The following is a 22885-nucleotide window of genomic DNA, read 5'->3' on the forward strand; positions in this document are numbered from 1 at the left end:
CAGTGAGAAGGGTCCAGGGAGTGATGCGTATTGACGATACAGTAATTATTGATGATTGTGGACTATGTAGTATTTAGGAGTACAGTGTCTTGCAAAAGTATTCATCCCCTTGGTGTTTGTCCTGTTTTGTTGCATTGCAAGCTAGAATTAAAATGGATTTTTTTGGGGGGAGTTAGCACCATTTGATTTACACAACATGCCGACCACTTTAAAGATGCAAATTGTTTGTTTATTGTGACACAAACAAAAATTAAGATTAAAAAAAACAAAAAAACAACAGAAATCTGGAGTGTGCATAGGTATTCCCCCCCCCCAAAATCAATACTTTGTAGAGCCATCTTTTGCTGCAATTACAGCTGCAAGTCTCTTGGGGTGTGTCTCTATTAGCTTAGCACATCTAGCCACTGGGATTTTTGCCCATTCCTCAAGGCAAAACTGCTCCAACTCCTTCAAGTTAGATGGGTTGCGTTGGTGTACAGCAATCTTCAAGTTATGCCACAGATTCTCAATTGGATTGAGGTCTGGGCTTTGATTAGGCCGTTCCAAGACATTTAAGCATTTCCCTTTAAACCACTCCAGTGTCGCTTTAGCAGTATGTTTAGGGTCATTGTCCTGCTGGAACGTGAACCTTCATCCCAGTCTCAAACCTCTGACCAACTCGAACAGGTTTTCCTCCAGAACGTCCTTGTATTTAGTGCCATCCATCTTCCCTTCAATTCTGACCAGCTTTCCTGTTCCTGCAGATGAAAAATATCCCCACAGCATGATGCTGCCACCACCATGCTTCACTGTAGGAATGGTGTTCTCAGGGTGATGGGAAGTGTTGGGTTTGCACCACACATGGCGTTTCCCATGATAGCCAAAAATTTCAAAAAATTTTTTCAAGTACTTTTGCAAGACACTGTATATCCATTACGAGACCATAGTCACTTTGTGATTTTCATGAACATCTGGAATGTGTGTGCATGTGCACAAGCAAGTGTCGAGGTGATTCTTATAGCCTTTGGTATGTAACAGACCTTAAAGCAACAGCTTTAATTTTTTCATGACCCTAAGCTCTTATTGTTACAAAGCACTGACACTGGAAACATCTTCAATAAATGAACATAAATTAAACATCTTCTTACACAATGTGTCGCTATATAAATTATTGTAACCTCTTCTTTGTTAAATAACACTGTGTAGATTATGTGGAGCATTGATCATACCAAGTCCCTATGAATTAGTTATTACTACTGTGTACTCCTAGCTTTGTGCTTGCTATTTAACCAATATCACTTACCAATATCATGCACTGTTGGGCTGAACTGATTATACTGGTTGTAGAAAACATACTTTTCTATCCCAAATGTCTGCGTGTTGGAGCTCGAGACATTAAAACTGTGCTGACCAAGGACTACACGCACCACCGACAGCAACGGACTGAGAGATCAAGAAGGAGAGAATGAGAGAGATGGAAAAAGGTCAGACATAAGAAAAAAAACCTATCAACCTCAGTCAAATATTCAGCATATGATTTATTGGAGAGTTAATGTAAAGTACACATTCCCACATTTCTCCCATGTAACACAATAAACAAATGCCGATAAAATGAATTTCCACAGCATCGTTTATAAATTAATGCTACTCCATGTTGAACAGCAGCTAAACAAACTGTAAGGCACCAGGGGGCGCAATTTATTTGCTTTGTCAGCATGCTAACCATCCATCCATCCATTATCCGTAACCGCTTATCCTGTGCAGGGTCGCAGGCAAGCTGGAGCCTATCCCAGCTTGATCTGGGACAAGTCGCCAGGTTATTGCAGGGCTGACACATAGAGACACACAACCATTCACACTCACACCCACGGTCAATTTAGAGTCACCAGTTAACCTAACCTGCATGTCTTTGGACTGTGGGGGAAACCGGAGCACCCGGAGGAAACCCGGGGAGAACATGCAAACTCCACACAGAAAGGTCCCCGTCGGCCGCTGGGCTCAAACCCGGACCTTCTTGCTGTGAGGCCACCCAGTATGCTAACCTCACATCACAAGTTTAAAGTAAACAATTTTCAGAGAGCAAAAATCAGTTTTTCATTCCCAGAAATTTCCAAAAAATGGGAAGTTTTGTTGCTATGGCTGATTTATGAATAAATATACCATGCACAATACTTTGGATTTGGATGATGGGATTAGTATTGGATTACGTTTATTGGTGTATGTTTGATTTCTGACCATATTAAATTCATCAATTCTTATAGTCTGTATTATTTTTCCATTGGCTAAGGCACCCTGTAAAGCGCACACATACTTGCGGAGGAAGCAGTGAGCAGCTGAAATCACCCAGCAGGATGAGACCAAGCTGCCAGCACAGAACTCATCACCGATATACAGCGCCGCCATCCAGGGGTGAGAGCCGGGCATCGCCGAAGTGCCTCTGTGGATTCTTCCGTGAGAAACTCTCTTTGAGTTTCTCTTGCCACAGGTGTGTTTCGGACCGGGCATGGAAGTGGGAAGAGGGGCTGGAACGGGATCTTTACGAGAAGCTATAAAGGGAAAGGCGAGTCAGTTCTTACTTAAAAGCCATGATTTGAGCATAAATGGTTTTGCACACAAAATATTTATATATTCAAAGACAAAAAAAAAAAAAATCTATATTTGAACGTGTTCTGATATCAAGCCAAACTTTTTCCCCAAATAGCCCTTGTCACTCATTGGTCACAGGGTGGGACAACACAGCCCGAATCGGACACCAGTCCATTACAGGGCACCGTACACACAGTCAAACTCCTAATAGTCAGGGAGCATATGTAACCTACAGCCCCGATTCCTAAAAAGTTGGGACAAAGTACAAATTGTAAATAAAAATGGAATGCAATGATGTGGAAGTTTCAAAATTCCATATTTTATTCAGAATAGAACATAGATGACATATCAAATGTTTAAACTGAGAAAATGTATCATTTAAAGAGAAAAATTAGGTGATTTTAAATTTCATGACAACACATCTCAAAAAAGTTGGGACAAGGCCATGTTTACCACTGCGAGACAGCCCCTTTTCTCTTTACAACAGTCTGTAAACGTCTGGGGACTGAGGAGACAAGTTGCTCAAGTTTAGGGATAGGAATGTTAACCCATTCTTGTCTAATGTAGGATTCTAGTTGCTCAACTGTCTTAGGTCTTTTTTGTCGTATCTTCCGTTTTATGATGCGCCAAATGTTTTCTATGGGTGAAAGATCTGGACTGCAGGCTGGCCAGTTCAGTACCCGGACCCTTCTTCTACGCAGCCATGATGTTGTAATTGATGCAGTATGTGGTTTGGCATTGTCATGTTGGAAAATGCAAGGCTTTCCCTGAAAGAGACGTCGTCTGGATGGGAGCATATGTTGCTCTAGACCCTGGATATACCTTTCAGCATTGACGGTGTCTTTCCAGATGTGTAAGCTGCCCATGCCACACGCACTAATGCAACGCCATACCATCAGAGATGCAGGCTTCTGAACTGAGAGCTGATAACAACTTGGGTCGTCCTTCTCCTCTTTAGTCCGAATGACACGGCGTCCCTGATTTCCATAAAGAACTTCAAATTCGTCTGACCACAGAACAGTTTTCCACTTTGCCACAGTCCATTTTAAATGAGCCTTGGCCCAGAGAAGACGTCTGCGCTTCTGGATCATGTTTAGATACGGCTTCTTCTTTGAACTGTAGAGTTTTAGCTGGCAACAGCGGATGGCACGGTGAATTGTGTTCACAGATAATGTTCTCTGGAAATATTCCTGAGCCCATTTTGTGATTTCCAATACAGAAGCATGCCTGTATGTGATGCAGTGCCGTCTAAGGGCCCGAAGATCACGGGCACCCAGTATGGTTTTCCGGCCTTGACCCTTACGCACAGAGATTCTTCCAGATTCTCTGAATCTTTTGATGATATTATGCACTGTAGATGATGATATGTTCAAACTCTTTGCAATTTTACACTGTCGAACTCCTTTCTGATATTGCTCCACTATTTGTCGGCGCAGAATTAGGGGGATTGGTGATCCTCTTCCCATCTTTACTTCTGAGAGCCGCTGCCACTCCAAGATGCTCTTTTTACACCCAGTCATGTTAATGACCTATTGCCAATTGACCTAATGAGTTGCAATTTGGTCCTCCAGCTGTTCCTTTTTTGTACCTTTAAATTTTCCAGCCTCTTATTGCCCCTGTCCCAACTTTTTACCTCCGCCAAGGAGGTTATGTTTTCGGTAGCATTGGTTGGTTTGTTTGTTGGTTTGTCTGTTAGCAACATTACGGAAAAAGTTATGAACGGATTGCTCTGAAATTTTTTCCAGAGGTGTGACTGGGTATAAGTAACAATCCATTAAATTTTGGCGGTGATCGGGATCACCTTTTGGATCCCGGATTTTTTTTAAAGGATTCTTGGCGGAGGTCTGCACTCTCCGAGTGCTTTTTTCTCCTCTGCTATCTGCGCTTCCGCCTCTGGCCATTAGAGGGCGCGTCATCCAGAAACTGCTTCAGTATTGAAAGGAACAATGGATGTGCTGGTCTTTTTTTTACCTCCGCCAAGGAGGTTATGTTTTCGGTAGCATTGGTTTCCTTGTTGGTTTGTCTGTTAGCAACATTATGGAAAAAGTTATGAATGGATTGCCTTGGCGGAGGTCTGTGCTCTCCGAGTGCTTTTCTAGTTTGAGATGTGTTGCTGTCATGAAATTTCAAATGAGCCAATATTTGGCATGAAATTTCAAAATGTCTCACTTTCGACATTTGACATGTTGTCGATGTTCTATTGTGAATACAATATCAGTTTTTGAGATTTGTAAATTATTGCATTCCATTTTTATTTACAATTTGTACTTTATCCCAACTTTTTTGGAATCGGGGTTGTACTTTGCAAAATTTGCAGAGTCTGGTTTCTCAGTATTAACCCTTTATTTACATCCCAAGCAAATTATTTTTACTTGTTGTAATGTCACCGTTTTCACCAAAAAAAGGAAATGCTAAATATCGCATGTAAAAACGTAAAAAAAACCCAAACAAACATATATCCGTATCACTTAAGTCCATTATAACATCTGTATTTTTTTAATTACCCATTTACTAACTTTATGTGAATAGAAATCATATTTACATGATATTATCAAGTTAAGTTTAAAATGAGACATTTAAGTACATAGAGAACATAAAAAAAGCCAGAAATATTTTACACTATTGCTACAGAACTTGAGAATATTTATAGCTTATCTACATTCCAGAACTCAGCTCACAATCTCTCATTTCACAAAGTTCTGTGATATATTTATTACTAAGCTGCTAGCAGTTTCTGGTTTTTTTTATGTCCAAACTACATCAAGAAGTAACACTTTGCCTAAGGATTCAAACACAAAACACGAAGTTAAAAGCAGTTATTGGTAACATATATTATGACCAGAAATAAAGCAAAACGAGCATTTTCTAAGAGCAGGCATATTAAGCTACCTTCAAATGTATCCACATGTTTATGATGCAATGAACTCTTCATCATTTGATATTCCATATTAATGAATAAGTAAGAAACAAATGATACTTCTAATTCGAAATATATTTGACGTGCAGGTTTCAAATTTTGTCTTATAAAATATTTTATTCAAATAAGGAATCACTTATCCCAGCTTTTTATTGATGAGTTGGTACGTGGACACATTGCTGTTAAGCATTAGCATATTAGCACAAAGCATATTTACAGGATAGGTGCAAGGATGAGGAATCTGTTGTGGTACGTGGTTGTGTATGGAGAGTGCATGGACAGATAAGCATCAGACATCAGACGTTTCAGTAACTCTATAACTACGGTAACAGGTTCACTAGTTATCTACAATTTGTAAGAAAGAGTTATATTCTTAATTATGGCAGACATCTGAGACAAGCATGCAAACATACAGATAGGCAAAGACAGACACAAAGAAGCGACCAACTTGCTGAAATATTTTTGCAACAAATCTCATAGTTATGGGACCCCAACAGAAAATCAGTCACCTTGTTAAACACTTTTTTTCATCAATCTTGAAACAAACATACTTTTAGATAAAGAATCTATAGAGTTACAAACTCCTAAAAGCAAAAAGTTATGTCAGTTGAACAGACTGAGCAGCAGACCACCTCTGAGGTTCGAACTGATCCCGCTCAGTAGTTTAGGTCCTTTTAGGGTTAAATGGGTATCTAATGTATGAACCATGCTTTTGACCTGAGTAAAAAGGTTGTGTGCCACAAATAACACCTATTATGGATATAATAATTGCATATTAAATGATGTAATACTTTTATACCAATTTCCTATATGTGGTTTCAGGGCTCTTTTTATGCGCAAAGTTCCCCTGCATAATTAACTATGAAACAGCAGCCTACAAACATTACAACAAGTCCAGATTTATGAATTTATATCTGAACTTGTATATTACCGTATTACCAAAAACAAGACTTGGCAAATTTTGCAAAGTAGCCTACAAATATAAACAAATACTGCCTGACTATAAGGGCAACTTTATAAGGGCCAATCCATCATATGCATATTTCTGGAAGGTGGAGAACCCTCAGGAAACCAGGCAGTAACCATAGCTGGAATTGTGGGACCCCGTGGGAGCTGTGAGCCAACAATGTTACACACAGTACTTATAAGTATAGTATTTAATTTCCAAAGTGTCCTGATTGGGGTGTGAACTGCTATGTAGTGAGCAGATACAGTTATATAACAGTGTTGTAGTCGAGTCACTAAACCTCGAGTCTGAGTCCAGTCTCGAGTCCCCACTGTTCAAGTCCGAGTCAAGTCCAAGTCATTAAAGAAAATTTCGAGTCAAGTCCAAGTTGAGTCCGAGAACAAGACTCCAACTGCACCATTTGACGGTGGCGGTTGCTGCCTTTATGTGAAAGCGTCTCTGCTACTGTGTTGGACTAACGTTCCTGCTTGACTGCCCCGTTTTAGTCAATAGGCTCCAGATAAAAAGCTTGTTCATCGCTCAGCAAGCCCCGCCCACTATCAACAGGGCAAATAACATGAGAGGGTTAACACTCGCTAGTTCATCAGTCAGCAAGCCCCGCTATCAACAGGGCAATGAACATAGCGTGTCACTTCCTTCTCTGGGTGGAGTCTTGCCAAATAACGATTGAAGTTCGAGGTTGTCCCCATCGTCTCCTCGATAGTTCTTCTACATATGGAACACATAGCAGTGCATTTTTTCCCACTGCACAAGAAGTCTGTAGAAGCAAAGAGGACAATCCTAGGGGCTTCTCTCCAGGCATTTAAGTGCCATTAACGTTAGTTTGTTCCTGAACATGACATATGAACAGGTGAATGTGCATTCTCTTGCACGAAATTAGTATAAAAATGAATGTACAACCCCGATTCCAAAAAAGTTGGGACAGAGTACAAATTGTAAATAAAAATGGAATGCAATGATGTGGAAGTTTCAAAATTCCATATTTTATTCAGAATAGAACATAGATGACATATCAAATGCTTAAACTGAGAAAATGTATCATGTAAGGAGAAAAATTAGGTGATTTTAAATTTCATGACAACAACACATCTCAAAAAAGTTGGGACAAGGCTGTGTTTACCACTGTGAGACATCCCCTTTTCTCTTTACTACAGTCTGTAAACGTCTGGGGACTGAGGAGACAAGTTGCTCAAGTTTAGGGACAGGAATGTTAACCCATTCTTGTCTAATGTAGGATTCTCGTTGCTCAACTGTCTTAGGTCTTTTTTGTCGTATCTTCCATTTTATGATGCGCCAAATGTTTTCTATGGGTGAAAGATCTGGACTGCAGGCTGGCCAGTGCAGTACCCAGACTCTTCTTCTACGCAGCCATGATGCTGTAATTGATGCAGTATGTGGTTTGGCATTGTCATGTTGGAAAATGCAAGGTCTTCCCTGAAAGAGACGTCGTCTGGATGGGAGCATATGTTGCTCTAGAACCTGGATATACCTTTCAGCATTGATGGTGTCTTTCCAGATGTGTAAGCTGCCCATGCCACACGCACTAATGCAACCCTATACCATCAGAGATGCAGGCTTCTGAACTGAGCGCTGATAACAACTTGGGTCGTCCTTCTCCTCTTTAGTCCGAATGACACGGCGTCCCTGATTTCCATAAAGAACTTCAAATTTTGATTCGTCTGACTACAGAACAGTTTTCCACTTTGCCACAGTCCATTCTAAATGAGCCTTGGCCCAGAGAAGACATCTGCGCTTCTGGACCATGTTTAGATACGGCTTCTTCTTTGAACTATAGAGTTTTAGCTGGCAACGGCGGATGGCACGGTGAATTGTGTTCACAGATAATGTTCTCTGGAAATATTCCTGAGCCCATTTTGTGATTTCCAATACAGAAGCATGCCTGTGTGTGATGCAGTGCCGTCTAAGGGCCCGAAGATCACGGGCACCCAGTATGGTTTTCCAGCCTTGACCCTCACGCACAGATATTCTTCCAGATTCTATGAATCTTTTGATGATATTATGCACTGTACTTGATGATATGTTCAAACTTTTTGCAATTTTACACTGTCGAACTCCTTTCTGATATTGCTCCACTATTTGTCGGCGCAGAATTAGGGGGATTGGTGATCCTCTTCCCATCTTTACTTCTGAGAGATGCTGCCACTCCAAGATGCTCTTTTTATACCCAGTCATGTTAATGACCTATTGCCAATTGACCTAATGAGTTGCAATTTGGTCCTCCAGCTGTTCCTTTTTTGTACCTTTAACTTTTCCAGCCTCTTATTGCCCCTGTCCCAACTTTTTTGAGATGTGTTGCTGTCATTAAATTTCAAATGAGCCAAAATTTGGCATGAAATTTCAAAATGTCTCACTTTTGACATTTGATATGTTGTCTATGTTCTGTTGTGAATACAATATCAGTTTTTGAGATTTGTAAATTATTGCATTCCGTTTTTATTTACAATTTGTACTTTGTCCCAACTTTTTTGGAATCGGGGTTGTAGATATAAATATCTTATGCCAAATTATTATGGCATGTTACAAAAAAATTAAGAAAAATCTGAGTCCTCGTCTGCAATTTACAAGTCCGAATGCAGTTAATGCACGAGTCCGAGTTCAAGTCCGAGTCATTAGTGCTCAAGTCCAAGTCAAATCACGAGTCCTTAAAATTAGGGCACGAGTCGGACTCGAGTACTACAAGCCTGGTACAGTGGGGCAAAAAAGTATTTAGTCAGTCACCAATTGTGCAAGTTCTCCCACTTAAAAAGATGAGAGAGGCCTGTAATTTTCATCATACGTATACCTCAACTATGAGAGACAAAATGAGAAAAAAAAATCCAGAAAATCACATTGTCTGATTTTTAAAGAATTTATTTGCAACTATGAGAGACAAAATGAGAAAAAAAATCCAGAAAATCACATTGTCTGATTTTTAAAGAATTTATTTGCAAATTATGGTGGAAAAATAAGTATTTGGTCAATAACAAAAGTTCATCTCAATACTTTGTTATATACCCTTTGTTGGCAATGACAGAGGTCAAACATTTTCTGTACGTCTTCACAAGGTTTTCACACACTGTTGCTGGTATTTTGGCCCATTCCTCCATGCAGATCTCCTCCAGAGCAGTGATGTTTTGGGGCTGTCGCTGGGCAACACGGACTTTCAACTCCCTCCAAAGATTTTCTATGGGGTTGAGATCTGGAGACTGGCTAGGCCACTCCAGGACCTTGAAATGCTTCTTACGAAGCCACTCCTTCGTTGCCCGGGCGGTGTGTTTGGGATCACTGTCATGCTGAAAGACCCAGCCACGTTTCATCTTCAATGCCCTTGCTGATGGAAGGAAGTTTTCACTCAAAATCTCACGATACATGCCCCCATTCATTCTTTCCTTTACATAGATCAGTCGTCCTGGTCCCTTTGCAGAAAAACAGCCCCAAAGCATGATGTTTCCACCCCCATGCTCCACAGTAGGTATGGTGTTCTTTGGATGCAACTCAGCATTCTTTCTCCTCAAAACGCAAGTTGAGTTTTTACCAAAAAGTTCTATTTTGGTTTCATCTGACTATATGACATTCTCCCAATCCTCTTCTGGATCATCCAAATGCTCTCTAGGAAACTTCAGAAGGCCTGGACATGTACTGGCTTAAGCAGGGGGACACGTCTGGCACTGCAGGATTTGAGTCCCTGGCAGCGTAGTGTGTTACTGATGGTAGCCTTTGTTACTTTGGTCCCAGCTCTCTGCAGGTCATTCACTAGGTCCCCCCGTGTGGTTCTGGGATTTTTACTCACCGTTCTTGTGATCATTTTGACCCCACGGGGTGAGATCTTACGTGGAGCCCCAGATCGAGGGAGATTATCAGCGGTCTTGTATGTCTTCCATTTTCTAATAATTGCTCCCACAGTTGATTTCTTCACACCAAGCTGCTTACCTATTGCAGATTCAGTCTTCCCAGCCTGGTGCAGGTCTATAATTTTGTTTCTGGTGTCCTTTGACAGCTCTTTGGTCTTGGCCATAGTGGAGTTTGGAGTGTGACTGTTTGAGGTTGTGGACAGGTGTCTTTTATACTGATAACGAGTTCAAACAGGTGCCATTAATACAGGTAACGAGTGGAGGACAGAGGAGCCTCTTAAAGAAGAAGTTACAGGTCTGTGAGAGCCAGAAATCTTGCTTGTTTGTAGGTGACCAAATACTTATTTTACCGAGGAATTTACCAATTAATTCATTAAAAATCCTACAATGTGATTTCCTGGATTCTTTCCCCCCATTCTGTCTCTCATAGTTGAGGTATACCTATGATGAAAATTACAGGCCTCTCTCATCTTTTTAAGTGGGAGAACTTGCACAATTGGTGGCTGACTAAATACTTTTTTGCCCCACTGTATATATATGATCATTTGAGACTCAATAAACCATATTTCTGCATAAAGTAGAATGATTTGAAATATTTACTTTGAAGACCTCCAACATCTTCAAAATAAATGTGATGGGCAGCTGTGCGAGAAAATGTTATTTCAGATGAGGTGCAATTTTGCAGAATTCTGCCTTTGATGGAATAACAATCAACTGTTTCAAACAGTCTCTGACTTTTCCTCCATGGAGAGCATGAAGAAGTGCCATCACTACTGGGTGAACATGGATTGTGTGTTTGTGTGTAATTAAAAAAGGGAACATATGAGGGATGAAATATATGAAATACCGTACAGCGATAAATCTATCTATCTATCTATCTATCTATCTATCTATCTATCTATCTATCTATCTATCTATCTATCTATATATATATATAATATCAGTGTGGTTTGACTCACATTGCCCTCTATGGCAAGATGGCACATCACAGTATTCCCAGGAAATCACTCCATTGTTCATTGTGTAGCACCAGGGTTTCTTGTCATTATCAGGGTTCCTGTGTGGCCAAGACACAATCATCTGAACACACTCGATCAGAATACATTATACAGTAGTTACCTTTATATCCAGTTACAAAGGAATACAATTGCATGCCAATACACCATAACCAGTAACATCATCATCCAACCAGAATTCAGATCCAGTAAATTCATTCTTTCGACTACAAGATGATTCTCAAACATTTCTTTATTACTATCTACAGTATGGATTTGCACTTTTGCTTATGGGCCATATTCACAGTTGCATGAGATACACCCACGGGTTGGAGTTGAACAAAAAAAAGAGTTGTTTATCAGTTACACATGATTCTGACCCTGAAATGAATACACCAGTCAGCTACAACATTATAACCACCTGCCAAATACTGTGTAAGTCCCCTGTGTGCCACAAAAACAGCTCTGGCTTGAGTTTCCCAAAAGCATCGCAGCACAAAGATAACCATTAAATGGTAGCGCGAGCAGCACAGTGAACGCTCTCTCTCCTAGTTACGATGCTCTTAGTGTAAAGAGGCTTTTGGGAAACCCACCCTAGGTCCGTCAAGGCATGGACTCCACCCAGACCTGTGAAGGTGTGCTGTGGTATCTGCCACCAACACTTTAGCAGCAGATCCTTTAAGTCCTGTGAGTTGTGAGGTGGGACCTCCATGGATCAGACTTGTTCGTCCAAGCACATCCCACAGATGCGCAATTGGATTGAGATCTGGAGAATTTGAAGGCAAAGTCAACACCTTGATCTCTTTGTCATGTTCGTCAAACCATTCCCGAACATTTTTTGAAGTGTGGCAGAGCACATGTGGCAGATAATCTGACCTGTCCGGCCATCACAATTTGGCCCTTGTCAAAGTCTCTCAGATCCTTACACTTGCCCATTTTTCCTGCTTCCAACACATCAACTTTGAGAACTGACTGTTCTCTTGCTGCCTAATATACCCCGTGTATTAAAAAGTGCAACTGTAACAAGATTATCAAATGGTCTTCATTTTACCTGGAAGTGGTTTTCATGTTATGGCTGATCAGTGTAAACATGTGTGACATGGCTCGGATGAGGAGCAGTACGTCCAGCTTTAATGTGTGACAGATTGATGTAACCACAATCTATCGTGCCAAAATGCTTGTTTTGGGCTGTAAATTCAGTAAATTAATTCCTTTGACTTACAACATATGAGAAGGTCAATATGAACTATACCAATACGACACAATTAATTAATTTAGTTAATAGAATACAGATTAATTTAACTATATAAAAAAATAATACAACGTGCTGGATTAAGTGCTATTTTATTCTCATTTTTTATTTTACTTTAAGTTCCTGAATAGTGAAGATGGAAGCCAGATGGTTCGCCAAATTTGCAACGACTAATGTGATCATTGCAAAGAGGACAATTTCTGTCACAATATTGTGGCCGTACACAAGACTCCAACTAGATGATCATTTCAATGCTTTGAATTCATACAGTGTCGTGCAAAAGTATTCATTCCCTTGGTGTTTGTCCTGTTTTGTTGCATTACAAACTGGAATTAAAACGGATCTTTGGAGGGTTAGCACCATTTGATTTACACAACATGCCTACAACTTTAAAGGTGAAAATTGTTGTTTTATTGTGACACAAACAATAATTAAGATGAAAAAACAGAAATCTGGAGTGTGCATAGGTATTCACCCCCTTTCATATGAAACCCTTAAATAAGAGCTGGTCCAACCAATTTACTTCATAAATCACATAATTAGTTGATTAAGATCCATCTGTGTGCAATCAAAGTGTCACATGATCTGTCACATGATGTCTGTATAAATCAACCTGTTCTGGAAGGACCCTGACTCTGCAACGCTACTAAGCAAGCAACATGAAAACTAAGGAGCCTCCAAACAGGTCAGAGACAAAGTTGTGGAGAAGTATAGATCAGGGTTGGGTTATAAAAAAAATATCCCAAACTTTGAAAATCCCAGTGGTCCTATGGACCACTTTAAACCGTACACTCCACAGAGCGGGGCTTTATGGAAGAGTGGCCAGAAAAAAGCCATTGCTTAAGAAAATACATTTGGAGTTTGCCCAACAGCATGTGGCAGACTCCCCAAACACATGGAAGAAGATTCTCTGGTCAAATAAGACAAAAATTTTTCTTTTTGGCCATCATGGGAAACACCATGTGTGGCGCAAACCCAACACCCTGAGAACACCATTCTTACAGTGAAGTATGGTGGTGGCAGCATCATGCTGTGAGGATATTTTTCATTTGCAGGGACATGAAAGCTGGTCAGGACTAAAGGAAAGATGGATGGCAGTAAATACAGGGCAATTCTGGAGGAAAACCTGTTTGAGTCAGCCAGAAGTCTGAGACTGGGACGAAGGTTCATGTTCCAGCAGGACAATGACCCTAAACATACTGCTAAAGCTATACTGGAGTGGTACAAAAGGAAACATTTAAATGTCTTGGAATGGCCTAATCAAAGCCCAGCCGTCAACCCAACTGAGAATCTGTGGCATAACTTGAAGATTGCTGAACACCAATGCAACCCATCTAACTTGAAGGAGTTGGAGCAGTTCTGCCTTGAGGAATGGGCAAAAATCCCAGTGGCTAGATGTGCTAAGCTAATAGAGACATACCCCAAGAAACTTGCTGGAATTGCAGCAAAAGGTGTCTCTACGAAGTATTGACTTGGGGGGGGGGGGGGGGGAATACCTATGCACACTCCAGATTTCTGTTTTTTCATCTTAATTATTGTTTGTGTCACAGTAAAACACAATTTTCACCTTTAAAGTGCTAGGCATGTTGTGTAAATCAACTGGTGCTAACCCCCCCAAAATCCATTTTAATTCCAGTTTGTAATGCGACAAAACAGGACAAACACCAACGGGGATGAATACTTTTGCAAGACACTGTATATCATTCATCTTATCATCATCATCATCATCATCATCATCGTCTTTTAGTGTTCATTTGTGTTTTGATTTGTTTGATAGCAATTTCAAAAGCTGGAATTAGCTTTTTTTAATCCCCCAGTTGCTTTCAGGCATAAGGGGATGTGCTTATGTTTAAAGGTCCCATGGTATGAAATTTTCACTTTCTGAGGTTTTTTAACGTTAAAATGAGTTCCTCTGACCTTCTTAAGTCACCCCAGTGGCTAGAAATTTCATAATGTGTAAACCAAACTATGCCCAACATTTGAGAATGGCGCGTCAAAACGGTGCGTTGATAAGCTCTTCCCTTTACTACGTCAAGGGAAGATGATCCCCAAGGCCCCCCCTCTGGATTCCCACCCACTGTATGGATTGCCCGCCCAGCTCAAAAGTTGCCACCAAACATGGAAGTTGCGCTGTACATGGATGTGACAACACAGAAAGGAGTCTGTTTTTACTGCCGACGGGAGAGCCCCTGAAGACGCAGTGGCTTAATTTTATTTACTCCAATAATACGCCGTCGAGTCTACCTAAGACGGTGTATGTTTGTCGGAAGCATTTTCCTGAGGAATGTTTCCACAACTTGGGACAGTACAGGGCAGGTTTTGCACATCAACTGTCACTGAAGCCTGGGTCCGTACCAAGCATCCCTGCCGCATCAGCAACAAACCCCGAACAAGTAAGTGTATAACTGTTAAGTCGTTTTGCCGTGTTTTAAAATCAGTGCATTAGCCTTGCAATGGCTACATTAGCTGTGCAGCTAACCGCTTCCTGCAGTTAGCCAGGTAATCTGCGCTACAAAACTAAAGAGCATGCAGCATCGCTCTGTTAAACTGAGTTTAGTCTGGAAATTGACTGTAACATATGAGCTTATGTTTTGCCGTGTTTTAAAATCGGTGCCACGTTAGCCTTGCAATAGCTACATTAGCTGTGCAGCTAACCGCTTCCTGCAGTTAGCCAGGTACTCTGCGCTACAAAACCAAAAAGCATGCAGCATGCTCTGTTATAATAGCCAATCAAAACAGTTTTTACAAAGACACCCACATTCTTTTTTTTAAGTCACTCGTTCATTTTATTTGTTTGTTTGTTCAGTAAAAACCCAAACATTTGTTGAATTTATTTTATTTCCTCGCGTCGCACCTTAATGACATCAGCGCGCGGTATTTTTCCCTTCGCGGTTTGTTCCTTCTCTCTCGCCATAGCTTGTTCTGACCCACTGGAGGTAGCGTCACAGTGCTGTTAGCCAATCAGAGGTAACACGTTTACATGTCATGAATATTAATGCTAAGACCCGCCCCCACCCTCTACCCTTCCCCGTCTCCTGCTTCTCATTAGCAAAACGATGCACTGGGAAAAGCGCTGAAATGGGGCTTTCTCCCAGGAGGCTATATCTACGTGCCGAGGGTTCATTTCGAGAAAGGCTGCGGATACAACATCCGGAAACCTCCACGAGCCCGTTTAAAGCATCAACAAACCACCATGCCATGGGACCTTTAAATGCGGTGATCTAGATATTACTGAAAAACCCAGTGTTGGATGTTTCGAATAATAAAAAAAAAAAATCTGCAAATATGCAAACTACACAGAGCTAATTTTTTAAATTATCTTTTAAAATTTTTAAGTACTTGCGTAAATCTTAAGTACAGTACCTGCATAACCCAAGTTTGAATACACATATATCGTGACTTACCATTTTGAAACACTGTGCTGTTTGGCATTCCTATTAATGTCCAGTTGATCACTGATGTTATTCAGTGTTGTCTACTGTCAGTCAAAGGAATCTTGGACAACGTATTATATAGAATCCTTTGTGCAGCTGTGTTAACTTATGGTTATTGTTATAACAGAGTGCATATGCATGTGATTCTCTTTCTCTGACCTGCAGAACGCATGGTCCCCGAGTCCCCGTTGGGAGGCATCATGTAAAGTGTCCGGCGAGAGCTCATTGTACAAGAGGTCTGAGCTCCAGGGCAGGCAGTGGGCGCCAGAGAGGGTAATGTTTGCAGTGCCACGATACTGGACACCTGACTCTTTATAGCATCTTTCCTCAGGAGCTAAACCACCACCATGCACAAACACACAAACACAGATACATTGTGATAACTTGATAGTGTGTGTGGGTGCATGCAGGTGGTCAGTGTTTGTGTACTTACAGATGCTACAGTATGATCCTGTGTAGCCTGGCCTGCAGGCACACACCGCCTCTCTTGTTGTTTCAATTATTCTGCAGCTTCCTTCATTCTCACAAGGATTAGTTGGACATACTACCACACACACAGAAGTAACAGACTAAGAATAGTATGAGAAATGTGAGTGAGTTGTATATCTTTATAACAAAGGTACTACCTCTGTAACGTGTGCGCCTACAAGACACTCCGTCTCTGCTGCACGTGCACTGCTCGGCGTTACGCAGGTGGATTCGTCCCCACACCTCCCCTATGTTGTAATGCCTCAGGTGCAGTGGCTCATAGCACTTTTCTATCAATCAGAGAAAAGAACATCATTCAAAAGAAAGAAAAATTTTAACACTAGCCCCTGACCAGCTACAAAAATTCTCCAATCCTGCCACCAATACTGATTTCAAATGCAACATGATTTTATTTGGTCAGAGGTTGAACAGTGTTGATTTATTTTGTAGAACAGAAAGGTTATAGCTCTGATTGAAATGTTGATCTGGTGAAAGTTTCTGTGAAGAGACTTGTATTTGTTTTTGGAAGGTGTCTCCAGCATCAGCGCTTTGCAACAACTCTGTGATTTTAACCCTCTGGGGTCGAGAGCTTTGTTGGTGAAGCTCGGCAGGTTTAGAATGAGTAGGTCATGTATTTAGATAAATATCTTAATGAGTTTTTCATCATACAAGCATGATAAACATATTGACAGAAACTTTATACTTTCCTATGTGCCCAATGCCAAATAATATTATAGTTTTTAAATGACCTAAATTAGATGAAACATAAAACTTACTCAGTCACATCGGAGTCGGAACGCTGAGCGCCCACTTACACATTCATAAAAGACTATTCCCATGGTAACGGCATGATAATCACTTTCACTCTTTCGGTTTCAATTGGTTTCTCTTTCGCGGTGGGAACGCCCACCGTAAACAGGATAAAATCTTTCAGACATAGTTTAGGCGATTTGGAGATAAAACTTGTTGCGAGATGGCACGCGGGTTTTATGCGCTTCGGATGAGTCAGGACAGTGAATCAATTCATGATTCAGAACAGTGATTCAATTCAATCTTGACAACTGCAACACGATGAACGGTGCCTTTTTAATTTTTTTTTTTACTTTGACTCGATCCAGCTGAAGGTCAACTCGAGTAAGTGTAAATATTTCTCCTATTTCTGATGAGCAGACCGGGTGATATGCGTGCGCTGTAGTGCATACACAGGAAACATGACTGAGCAATTTTTTTTTTCCAGAGTTAAAAGTATTTTCCTCAAAAATAGTCAATTTTACTCTATTTTGAGTTTAGAGAGTAAAATTTGGAGTTGGAGCAAAATTACAGAGTAATCATGTAACAGAGTAACAGAGTTGATTGTGGCTCTGAACTGAGTAAAACAGTACAAGAGTTCATTTCAAGACACTGAATAGAGTCAAATACCAAAATAAAGCCAAATATGAGATAAATGAAGCTGTTGTAAAAAGCAGTTTTAGAATGATGTTGGAATGTGTGATAAAACCTGATGGGATTAAGATTTAATCTGATGGGATTAAGAATGGAATTTTTTTTACAACCCCGATTCCAAAAAAGTTGGGACAAAGTGCAAATTGTAAATAAAAACGGAATGCAATAATTTACAAATCTCAAAAACTGATATTGTATTCACAATAGAACATAGACAACATATCAAATGTCGAAAGTGAGACATTTTGAAATTTCATGCCAAATATTGGCTCACTAAAATTTCATGACAGCAAAACATCTCAAAAAAGTTGGGACAGGGGCAATAAGAGGCTGGAAAAGTTAAAGGTACAAAAAAGGAACAGCTGGAGGACCAAATTGCAACTCATTAGGTCAATTGGCAATAGGTCATTAACATGACTGGGTATAAAAAGAGCATCTTGGAGTGGCAGCGGCTCTCAGAAGTAAAGATGGGAAGAGGATCACCAATCCCCCTAATTCTGCGCCGACAAATAGAGGAGCAATATCAGAAAGGAGTTCGACAGTGTAAAATTGCAGAGTTTGAACATATCATCATCTACAGTGCATAATATCTTCAAAAGATTCAGAGAATCTGGAAGAATCTCTGTGCGTAAGGGTCAAGGCCGGAAAACCATACTGGGTGCCCGTGATCTTCGGGCCCTTAGACAGCACTGCATCACATACAGGCATGCTTCTGTATTGGAAATCACAAAATGGGCTCAGGAATATTTCCAGAGAACATTATCTGTGAACACAATTCACCGTGCCATCCGCCGTTGCCAGTTAAAACTCTATAGTTCAAAGAAGAAGCCGTATCTAAACACGATCTAGAAGCGCAGACAAATTCTCTGGGCCAAGGCTCATTTAAAATGGACTGTGGTAAAGTGGAAAACTGTTCTGTGGTCAGACGAATCAAAATTTGAAGTTCTTTATGGAAATCAGGGACGCCGTGTCATTCGGACTAAAGAGGAGAAGGACGACCCAAGTTGTTATCAGCGCTCAGTTCAGAAGCCTGCATCTCTGATGGTATGGGGTTGCATTAGTGCGTGTGGCATGGGCAGCTTACACATCTGGAAAGACACCATCAGTGCTGAAAGGTATATCCAGGTTCTAGAGCAACATATGCTCCCATCCAGACGACGTCTCTTTCAGGGAAGACCTTGCATTTTCCAACATGACAATGCCAAACCACATACTGCCTCAATTACAGCATCATGGCTGCGTAGAAGAAGGGTCCGGGTACTGAACCGGCCAGCCTGCAGTCCAGATCTTTCACCCATAGAAAACATTTGGCGCATCATAAAACGGAATATACGACAAAAAAGACCTAAGACAGTTGAGCAACTAGAATCCTACATTAGACAAGAATGGGTTAACATTCCTATCCCTAAACTTGAGCAACTTGTCTCCTCAGTCCCCAGACGTTTACAGACTGTTGTAAAGAGAAAAGGGGATGTCTCACAGTGGTAAACATGGCTTGTCCCAACTTTTTTGAGATGTGTTGTTGTCATGAAATTTAAAAATCACCTAATTTTTCTCTTTAAATGATACATTTTCTCAGTTTAAACATTTGATATGTCATCTATGTTCTATTCTGAATAAAATATGGAATTTTGAAACTTCCACATCCTTGCATTCCGTTTGTATTTACAATTTGTTCTTTGTCCCAACTTTTTTGGAATCGGGGTTGTATTTAATCTTTGCTAATTTCAAGCCACCATGCTGGTACAACGAGATAAACAATGACTGACAGGGGTGGGGATGGTTGCAACACCTCATATGGGCCATGTTGCTTTTTCGGCTCGCTCAGGGCTTGTTTGAAAGCTCTAGATGTGTAGATTACAAAAACACATGATGGCAAGGTCAGACTCACAGCAACAGGGTGTCATGTGACTTTAAAAACAGTTAACGCATCATTTATGCATAATTAGTCGAGTACCTGTACTATGCAGGAAATATTATATGTTTGTTGCTTCTGGTTATTTGACATAGGAAGAGAAGTTTATGGTTATATGTAAAAGAAAATGAGCTATCATAAAGGCACTTTTTTTTGCCATTTCTGTCACGTGACTAGAATTCTAAATAAGACTGCCTCAAGTGGAGGAGTTTAAGTATCTCAGGATCTTGTTCACGAGTGAGGGAAGGATAGAGCGTGAGATCGACAGGCAGATCGGTGCAGCCTCCGCAGTGATGCAGTCGCTTTACCGGTCTGTTGTGGTGAAGAAGGAGCTGAGTCAAAAGGCGAAGCTCTCGATTTACCGGTCGATCTACGTTCCGACTCTCACCTATGGTCATGAGCTTTGGGTAATGACCGAAAGAACAAGATCGCGGATACAAGCAGCCGAAATGAGTTTCCTTCGCAGGCTGGCTGGGCACTCCCTTAGAGCAGGGGTTCCCAAAGTGTGGTGCGCGCACCCCCGGGGGTGCGTGAGCTGCCACTAGGGGGTGCACAAGATAAAAAATGTAATGGCGATTTTTAACTCTTCTTCTACGCCGTAACGGGTCTGCAGTAGTTTGTGGCTTCATTAATTCATTCATTCATTCGCGATGCTCAACTGGTTGAAATCGGCAAAACTAAATGCCGATCGGCAACTAAACATCGGCAAAGACTGGGAGATGTTGAGAAAGATTTGAGGCTAAGACTGTCTTCAATTACCCCAAACATCGGAGAGCTCTGTGCCAAGATGCAGGCCCATCCGTCACATTAATATTGGTATGTATTTGGCCAAATGGCATTGATCTTGCTAAAAATATATACTGCTACTGAAAATAGGACCTATATAGCCTACTGACCCACCCACCGTCTGTCTGTCTCTCGCTGCAGACTGAGCCGCCAGCGCTGCACTTCACAATCAGATGGATCCTCTTCTTTATCTGTTCCTGATATGCTCCTTAATTGTTGTATCTCTTTAAAATGCATATGTTCATAATTATCATTGCTATTTTTACTGTTATTATATGTTAACTTTTTTGCAAATTAAATTCATTCTCAATTCATTTTCATAACCTTGTAATGACAGGGTTGTGTTGCTAGTGTTTTAAACACGGATGAAAATCATATATTTTCCCCATATCTGGCTGGTAGACTACATGCCTCGATGTGATCTCCCTTTGTAATGAATTTGCGCATTTACCGTGTTGCAACGTTTTAAAACTGTTACATTTCAATCAAATACGAGAGCGCATAATATGTTAATGTGATTCGATGTTCTCATTCGAGCACGACGTGCTGCCTTTGTAAGAAAGCTTTGGTGTTTGTTTGTTTTTTCCACTTTTGTGGTTTCCTGCAGGTGTGGCAAACGATGTTTGTTATCATTTAGCACGATTAAAGATGCTTCCCTTATAAGAAAGCATGTGTTTTTTTGAAACTGGGGAACTGGGGGTGCGTCAACCTGGTTGGAGTATAGAAGGGGGTGCGCGGCCAAAAATGTTTGGGAACCGCTGCCTTAGAGATAGGGTGAGAAGCACAGTCACTTGGGAGGAGCTCGGAGTAGAGCCGCTGCTCCTCCACATCGAGAGGAATCAGCTGAGGTGGCTCGGGCATCTCTTTCAGATGCCTCCTGGACGCCTCCCTGGGGAGGTGTTCCAGGCATGTCCCCCCGGGAGGAGGCCCCGGGGAAGACTCAGGACACGCTGGAGGGACTATGTCTCTTGGCTGGCCTGGGAACGCCTCGGTGTTCTTCCCGAGGAGCTGGCCGAGGTGTCTGGGGAAAGGGAAGTTTGGGCTTCCATGCTCAGACTGTTGCCTCCGCGACCCGGCCCCAGATAAGCGGAAGAAGACGAGATGAGAGACAATAGTGCTCCGAGAGCGCAATATCCCCCGCTGGCAACTATGCCATAACTCTGGTAAAATGCGACTGAATTGAACAAAATTACAATATGCGTATTACCAACGTATAACAAAGAATCCTGTCAAGTTTCGTGAAATTTCTCCAAAGATTGTGAGAGGAGTTGATTTCAAAGATGAGTACGCTTCCCGGGACGGACATCGCCATGACATAATCCCCATTTGGGCCTTTCAGCCAGCAGGGGATAATAAAAAATTGTGACGGAAGTTGATTTCAGAAAGCTGGCACACCTTGATGAAATTGCCAAAGTTTGTTAATAAATCAAGGGCATAACTCTGGCAAAATTTGCCCAAATTAAACGAAATTTCAATATGCGTATAACGGTCATATAACAAAGTCTTTTGCTAAGTATTTGCCATAAAAGAAGAAAAAAACAGATAACAAAAATAAAAACATTCATCATACGTTCAAAAACGTTCATCATAGTGTGGCGCTGTATTCTCTAATTCTCACTGCTTATAACTCTACACCTACCCGGTGGAGATGAGCTGGGAAACTGAAGACTGAAGGAACAGTATTGAAAAGTATTTTTCCAGTCTCACCTGTGAAAGGTAATCCCATGTGATCTCGTTTGGACGGTAAACCTGTTGGTACAGTTAAACGCAGCACATGAACGAGGCATCTTTATTCTCGGCTACTGTCTAGACGCTATACCAGAGACGGTTGAAGAATCTCCACTTTGCCACATCCAATATGGCGGCGAGGATGTTTATATGTCTATGCCTTTCTCCATCACTCACACGTACTCTTATTGAAGCAGCGCGCGACAAGCCTCAACAGGAACTACGGGTGATTCGCAGGGCCAAATTAGAATTTGCGTTAACGGCACTATTTTTTTTAATCGCGTTAAATTGAGATCGCGTTAACGCGTTATTATCGCGTTAACTTTGACAGCACTAAAAATAACATATCTAAAATGATTATTTTCATCCTAAAATGTGGTCAAGATATTGGGACATAAATATTAGAGACAACTAACACAAAGCTTACAGCCTTATATTTAAAAGCACTATGGAAGTAGTGGATTCTGAATTGTCAAAAAAAAAATGTCCTCTCCGAGAATCACTTCATTTGTTTCTCCCATCTTATAGCAGATTACACAAAACTACCATACACGCGTCAAAAAA

The 22885-nt window shown here is 41.0% G+C and overlaps 1 protein-coding gene across 2 annotated transcripts in view; it reads right to left on the reverse strand.

Moving 5' to 3' along the window:
- LOC132883408 (hepatocyte growth factor activator) overlaps nucleotides 1-22885 on the reverse strand; it is a 73989-nt gene that overhangs the window by 14260 nt on the left and 36844 nt on the right. For both annotated transcript variants that reach the window (XM_060917016.1, XM_060917019.1), the window contains 6 exons: nucleotides 16608-16739; nucleotides 16415-16525; nucleotides 16141-16315; nucleotides 11260-11357; nucleotides 2291-2525; nucleotides 1283-1422 (listed from right to left, as the gene is read on the reverse strand). In XM_060917016.1, the coding sequence (XP_060772999.1) occupies nucleotides 1283-1422; nucleotides 2291-2525; nucleotides 11260-11357; nucleotides 16141-16315; nucleotides 16415-16525; nucleotides 16608-16739 (891 nt within the window). The remainder of the gene's footprint in view (nucleotides 1-1282; nucleotides 1423-2290; nucleotides 2526-11259; nucleotides 11358-16140; nucleotides 16316-16414; nucleotides 16526-16607; nucleotides 16740-22885) is intronic.

Source organism: Neoarius graeffei, chromosome 3 (assembly GCF_027579695.1).
Source record: "Neoarius graeffei isolate fNeoGra1 chromosome 3, fNeoGra1.pri, whole genome shotgun sequence".
Lineage (NCBI taxonomy): Eukaryota > Metazoa > Chordata > Actinopteri > Siluriformes > Ariidae > Neoarius > Neoarius graeffei.